This window comes from Zootoca vivipara, chromosome 12, assembly GCF_965207765.1.
Source record: "Zootoca vivipara chromosome 12, rZooViv2.hap1.1, whole genome shotgun sequence".
In the NCBI taxonomy this organism is placed as follows: Eukaryota; Metazoa; Chordata; class Lepidosauria; order Squamata; family Lacertidae; genus Zootoca; species Zootoca vivipara.
Window position 1 is genome coordinate 6,346,139 of NC_142595.1, and position 7,069 is coordinate 6,353,207.

The 7,069-nt window shown below is 45.2% G+C and overlaps 2 protein-coding genes across 2 annotated transcripts; both read right to left on the reverse strand.

Annotated features, from left to right (window-relative positions):
* Positions 1–616: 616 nt before the first annotated feature.
* LOC118095212 (putative protein FAM10A4) lies at positions 617–1,576 on the reverse strand. Its single transcript, XM_035136276.2, has one exon. The coding sequence runs from the start codon at positions 1,574–1,576 to the stop codon at positions 617–619; it is 960 nt and encodes a 319-aa protein (XP_034992167.1).
* A 3,115-nt stretch (positions 1,577–4,691) lies between these two features.
* LOC118094554 (putative protein FAM10A4) lies at positions 4,692–5,700 on the reverse strand. The gene has a single exon (XM_035135072.2). It carries the CDS (start codon positions 5,698–5,700, stop codon positions 4,750–4,752), a length of 951 nt encoding a protein of 316 aa, XP_034990963.2. The 3' UTR covers positions 4,692–4,749.
* Positions 5,701–7,069: the final 1,369 nt, after the last annotated feature.

Genomic DNA, 7,069 nt, shown 5'->3' on the forward strand with positions numbered 1-7,069 from the left:
TGGAAAGACACTGGGAGCCATAAAGAGTGCTGAGGTATGGGGGACTGTGGAGAGGCGGAGGAAGCGAGGTGCGGTGGGGGCGGGTCACCCCGGGTGTCACCGCTGAGGGGGGTGACAAAATGCCGGGCGGCACTCACCGTGGGGCCTGCAGTGCGGCTGAGCCACGCGTCTCTCCTGTACAGGTTCCACGCTGCCCAAATGGTCTGCCCGCTACCTGTAAGGCGGCTGAGTGGGAGGAGGCAGGCAGCCTCTGGAGGCCCCGTGGTGCGCCCCCACCCCTATGGGTGGCTCGCCCTGCCCCTGGGCGCGCTACCCCAGGTGCCCAAGCAGCTTCATCCACTGCTGTAGATGCCGTCCTAGGAAAGGAATCTGGGCTGGCAAGATATAGAAGGTTTATATGGCAAGGAGTATTCTTAGAAGCTAGTCACTAGTCCTAACCTTTGGGCTTCTGCTGAAGTGGTGAAACCCACTCTGAAATCCATTTGAGTTTGAGGTCTCTGGATTAAATCCAAAAGTACACAAATATTCAATTCAAGCCATTAAAAGGAAACATCACATGGTGCCACATGCTACAATTTCATTTAATGAAAGGCTTATTTATGGCTGGCCTCGACTTTCAGTCAACCTGACCAATGAACTTCATAAACTTGTGGTTGTCCCGGTATTTGGAGATATTGTCTGGGTTCCAGGTTACGTCCAGCCAGGCCAGGATAATTCTAGGATCCATAACAGCCATAAAAAAGTCCAAGTACCTCCGACAGGCTCGAGTCATCCACTGCCACATATTTTCTTCATTCTGTACCTTTTCTTGTTCTTCCAGGATACTCTTAATCCAGTCCAGAGTTGCCTGGATCTTCTGGATCTTCTTCAGTGTTCGTTTTCTTTTATATTTGGTGTGGTGTTCGATCAGCTTCAGGGCTTTGGGTTGCACTTCCTTTAGCAGGGCACTGGTGTCTTCATCATAATCCCATATACAGGCTAATGCAAGGTCTTCAGCAGCTTCTTCCCAGTTTCCCAAAAGCACATGTGCTTTCCCTCTCCACTTGTAGGCCTGTGCATCGTTAGGATTGAGCTCTGATGCTTTGTTGCAGTCTCTAATGGCAGCATTGGGCTTCTGCAATTTGACAAAGGCACTGGCTCGGTTGGCATACAGGAGTGGTGACTGGGGATTCAACTTGATAGCCTCTGTAAACAGATCGATAGCATTCTGCAGTTCCCCTGTCTCCAGGAAAGCATATGCCTCCTCCTTCTTCTCCTCAGCCTTGTTTTTCATGTCATTTGTAACCTCCACATTTTCGTCTCCCATTTCCTGGGGTTCATCTTCATCTGGGTTGATAATTCCATCATCATCCAACTCTAAATCACTCTCATCGCTGGTAAGCTGCTCAGGTGGTTTCCCTTCCTCTTTACCAAGTTTCAGAGGGAAGGCTTCAATTCTCTGGAAACCCGAAATGGTGTCCCCCATGCTCTCCAATGAATCTCTTAGGAAGCTCAGTTGTTTTGCTCTCAAGAGCGTTGGATCTTGCTTGTACAGATTGAGCAAAGCTTGAAGGTCACCAACATTTTTAGGATCCATGGTGCCCCGTCCAGCTAGAAGCTCGGATGACCAGCTGGATACAGGAAACTGCCTCTCTTAGGGCAAATATTTTTTTATAAAAAAGTAAGCCTCATGTACAGACAGTGGCTGAATTAGAAAATCACTTCTATTATGGAAGAGAAAAGGACCTCATCTCTCATGTGTCCTTCCATGTGGTCCCGCTGCTGTACTTTGTATCTAAAGCCGCAGGACTTTGAAAGTATCAGTCGCTATGGCAGTTTGGTTTATGTCAAGTTCTGCTGATGTCATACATTATGATATCACTGCAGTGTTGAAGTTGACTTTTCAGGTGTTGACAACTTAATAGGTTTTTTTGTTTTGCTTTTTAAAGAAAATGCTGCTTTAGAATGTGTATCTATGCACATCATCAATCAGTGCTGAAATAAATGCAACAGAAGAAGTGGTTCCCAAGCTTTTGTTATCCGTTTGAAGCATGGCTGCTGCAAGTTTTAATCAGTTCGGTTAGTCAGGTCATTCAACTAAGGCTTTCCTACTTTCATAGTTCACTGGCTTTCATACTTTCCGGGAAGTTTATTAAGAATTCATCAGTGAGAAAAACCAGCAACTCCGGGCAAGTTTCCTGAATGGTAGCTTGCCTACCATTACCAATGTTCCACTGAAGTGCAGAGCTGGAGGGCAATGTTTTGAGAGTTCTGGGATATACATCCAGTTAACTGTGTGGCCCAGGAGGCATCACCTTGTGCTTTTAAAAAACCCACAACTCATTGAAACAACTAATAAAAAAATGCTCAGTAATCCCAATGAAAGGATCACTTAACACATTGCACTTTATTGTGTGTAAGATTTTTTTTAGACATGAAACTCTGAAGTGTGAATGTGACAAGTGCTTGCTTGCGAATATGTGTCGGGGTGCTGTGACCTCTACAGCTGCCTATTGAGCGCACTGTGGCAAACTCAGGTCTGCCTGCATACAGTCGTACCTCGGGTTACGAACACCTTGGGTTACGAACACCTTGGGTTACGAACTGCGCAAACCCGGAAGTATTTTCGCCGCACACACGTTCTGCGCATGCGCAGAAGCGTGAGAATAGCACTTTGCGCATGCGCAAAATGGCGGTTCGGGTTACGAACTTTTCGGGTTACGAACTGTGACCCAGAACGGATCGTGTTCGTAACCCGAGGTACCACTGTATAGGCTTTATGTGGAAATATGTCCACCTGCCTGCAATAGAAGCTGATTCCGTCTAAGGTTGGTGTGAGCTACCTAAGGCAGTTGTCTAAACATGAAATACCAGGTCCAATGGCCACATACAAGCATATCTCCCCAGTATTTTTTTTTTAAAAAACCCATCCCTAACTAGTGGCACTGACAAAGTTAGCTAACAACAGGCTTTGGGTACTCATTGTTACTGAGGCACGGGTGCCTTTATCTGAAAACTCTTGCTCTGTTTGAAACTATGCTTATATCCCCACAGTGAATTCAAAATAGACAGGAAGAAAAGGGGGGGGAGCAAAACAAAAAAATAAAATCCTAGCTCTCCCCACTCCAAAGAAGCAAGGCCTCTAACTAGTGCTAGGAAATAGAACTCTGCTAAGGTGTTGACTGTGGTTTACGCAATAAGAGTTATGTGAATCATTATAAGAGGGCAGTGGGATAAGATTGTACATGGTTTCATAGCCCCTGAAAAAGACAATAAACTGAAATGTGTTGGGCATCATTCCCCTGGCAAACCTCTATTAAGCATTTTAATCTTGCTGTGGTTGCCTGGGTCCTCTGCTCCCTCAATTTCCTAAGATCAGCTAGCCACAGAGCCATGGATGGAAGTCACTGGCAAGCAAACTCTCTTAGGTCACGCTCTGAAACACTTTTGATCAAAATAATGGGAAATGCTCCAAGATAATGGCATCAGTCTAGAGCTGGGCTAAAATATTTGGCCTATAATCACTGTGTGTGACTCTCAAGGGGAAGAGAGCACCTGAAACCTAACAATTTGGGAGCACCCAATTTGGGAGCACCTGAAACCTAACAATTTCCCGGTTTGGTGTAATTTATTAATTGTCAGGATGTACTATTATTTATTCCTGCCAACCTAGCAGTTCGAAAGCACATCAAAGTGCAAGTAGATAAATAGGGACCGCTCTGGCGGGAAGGTAAACGGCGTTTCCGTGTGCTGCTCTGGTTCGCCAGAAGCGGCTTTGTCATGCTGGCCACATGACCCGGAAGCTGTCTCCGGACAAACGCCGGCTCCCTCGGCCTATAGAGCGAGATGAGCGCCGCAACCCCAGAGTCGGGCACGACTGGACCTGATGGTCAGGGGCCCCTTTACCTTTACCTTTACTATTATTTATAAGATGAGACAAGAGATGCAGAAGGGTTTCTGCTTCCCCCTTTGACTCCAAGGTGCAATTGGAGAAGTGTGAAATTAGCTGGATAGCTACATTCCTATCAACAGAATCCATAAAGATCAAATTGTTCAAACCAAATCCAACTAAAGCTGAGTATAACTACGTATAGTGGACGCTCAGATTGCGAACGTGATCCATGCGGGAGGCATGTTTGCAAGCCGCAGCGTTTGCAACCCACAGCGCCTCGTCTGCGCACACGTGGGTCGCAATTTGGCGCTTCCGTGCATGCAGAAAGCATGATTTGGTGTTTCTGCACATGCGTGAGCGCCGAAACCCGGAAGTAACCCCTTCGGGTACTTCCGGGTTCGCGCGGTACGCAACCTGAAGCGTCTGTAACCTGAGGTATGACTGTACAATTGAAAGCAATGTGATTCAAAGTAGCAATGACTATTCCATTTGTTTTAATGGAGACAATAACTTAAGGTAGATTTGAGTCCATCTATTTAGGATGAGTGTTCAAATTACCCTAGGGAGGCACAAATTAATTTTGAATTAAGTTTCACTACAGCCTGAAAGTGCTTATTTTAAATCATTTATTCACTTCAACATTTGCTTGTTAGCATTTTAATTCATGACTGCAGAACCTCAAATACTTACATATCTCCTTATCTTACATTGCTTTGTTTAATTGCACTACATATGGAACTATCACATTAAAGTTATTCATAATTTCATAACTAGTTTTGCAAAAAGAAGAGAAAGAAAATAATGAGAGGAGATATTTACATTTTTTTCTATGTGTGAGTTTATTTAGTTATGAGGCCACATATAAGTTGACCTTCAAATTAATGTTTGCGAGTGAACTTAGTTATCACATTTTTCTTTCGGTATTTGTAGATGTTTTCAGGATTCCAGACCACATCCAGGAATGCCATCATTACCCGGGGATCTAAAAGGGTAAGGAAAGATTTGAGATGTTTCCGACCTGCTCTGGCCATTTCATCCCAGGGGTTCTCCTCTCTCGGGACTCTCTCTTGCTCTTCCAGGGACAGTCTGACTTTTTCTAACCTTCTGTGAATTTCCTTTAACTCTCGCTTTTGCTCACATTTGTGACGATACTCCTTGAGTCTCTGAAGTTTCAGTTGCACCACCTGAAGCAAAGCATGAGTTTCCTCATCACGATCAAGGTTGCAAGCCATGGTGAAGTCTTCAGCAGCTTTCTCCCAATGTCCTAGGAGCATATGGGCCTTCCCTTGCCACTTATATGGCTGTGCAGATTTCCGGTTCAGTTCAGCGGCCTTCTTACAGTCTCTGATGGCGGCATTAGGTTTCTTTAGTTTCACAAAGGTGCTTGCTCGGTTCACGTATGCGACACTGGACTGAGGGTTCAACCTGATGGCATCGGTAAACAACTCAACGGCTCTTTGGAGATTGCCTTTATCAACTGCGTCAAAAGCCTCTTCCCTCTTTTCATCAGCCTGATCCATCATCTCGCTGGTTAGTCTCACATTTTCATCCCCCATTTCTTGGAGACTATCTTGGTCGGGTTCAACAATCTCATTGTCCTCATCCGTTTCAACATCACTTTCACCACAGTTTGTGACCTCAAATATCTCTTCCTCCTCAAGTACCTTTCTCCCAGAGGCACCTGTGTGAGTTTGTAATATATTCTCCACGTGGGTCCGCAATACAGCAAGCTGCCTGTCACCCACAAGCCTAGGATCTTGGCTGTATAAATTGACCAAGGCCTGAAGTTTCTTCACTCTCTTGAGGTCCATGGGAATCAGACAGGACATTGCCAAGAGCCAGCTCTTCAAAAGGGTGAAGCTAGTAACACATCATAGAGCCTGCAAATGAAAACCAGTCCTCCAACCTGTACTAGCTAACAAGAAGGGGACAAAAATTCCACCTCACAGCATATTGTTGTCACAATCCATGTGCATTCTGATGATGTCATTGTCAGGATTGACATTGCAAGTCTTCAATCATCATAAAAAAATCAGTTTCTTTTTTCATGGTAGTTTCAATTATGTACAAAGAGGATCTATGCATGCAGCAGTTGTATATGCAAATCTATCTAAATATCTATCTATCCTCCACAGTGGACCAATCTATGAATATCTGTACCTGATAACTGGGCTATTGGTATGGTTGCATTGGCTCCCTTGGCTGAGGTGGCCTCAAGTGTGGTGTTGGACAACTCCAGGGATTTGATCCTGGTTAACTTCAGCATCCATGCTGAGGCCTGCCATGTAGGGCCAGCTTGGAAGTTTATTGTTCCCATGACAACTATGGGGCGGTCTCAGTTTTCATTGATCCAACATATAGGACAGGTCACACATTCAGTCTAGTCTTCAACTCAGGGTTGCAGGATGGCAGTCTGTGTGCTCGGGGAAGGACTGGTGCATCCCATTTCACTGCTTGAGGTGCTGCCCTGCCCAACCCTCTGCCATGACTCTGGCAGGTAGAGGTGGTATTTGTTACCTGTCTTATTCCAGTCCTCCTTGAATTCCTATTATTATTTGATTATTGTGAACTACATTTGAAAATTAATATAACACTGGAAGATCGACAACAGACCAAATTCTAATCCTGAACCATCTGGCCAACAAATATGCTGGCAAAGGCCTAAAAGCCCTCCATGTCGCCTTTATACACTTTAAGCAGGCCTTTGATTTAATCCCCAGGAACCAGCTATGGACAAAACTGGCAGCGACATCTATCGACCGCCGCCTCCTTTTGCTGATTATGAATTTACATACAAACACCTTTCTGAGAATTAGGCTAGATGGCAAGGGGCTAGTCTCTAATCCGCTTGCCACCACTAGAGGGGTAAGACAGGGCTGCTTGCTTGCCCCTGCCCTATTTAATTTCTATATTAACTCACTAGTGGCCCATATGACCAATGCTGTTTTCCATCCACCAAAATTAGCAGGTAGAGCCTTGAATGTCCTCCTGTATGCGGATGACGCCGCCCTCTTAGCTACCTCCCCCATTGGGTTAAGGAGGATGCTTCGAGCTCTTCATGAATACGTGACCCAACACGAGCTCCATCTTAATTATGCCAAGACCAAAATAATGGTCTTTGCTGCTCGACCAAAACCTAATTTGTGGTCAATTAATGGTATTCCCATAGAGCAGGTTAGTTGCTTCAAATACCTGGGT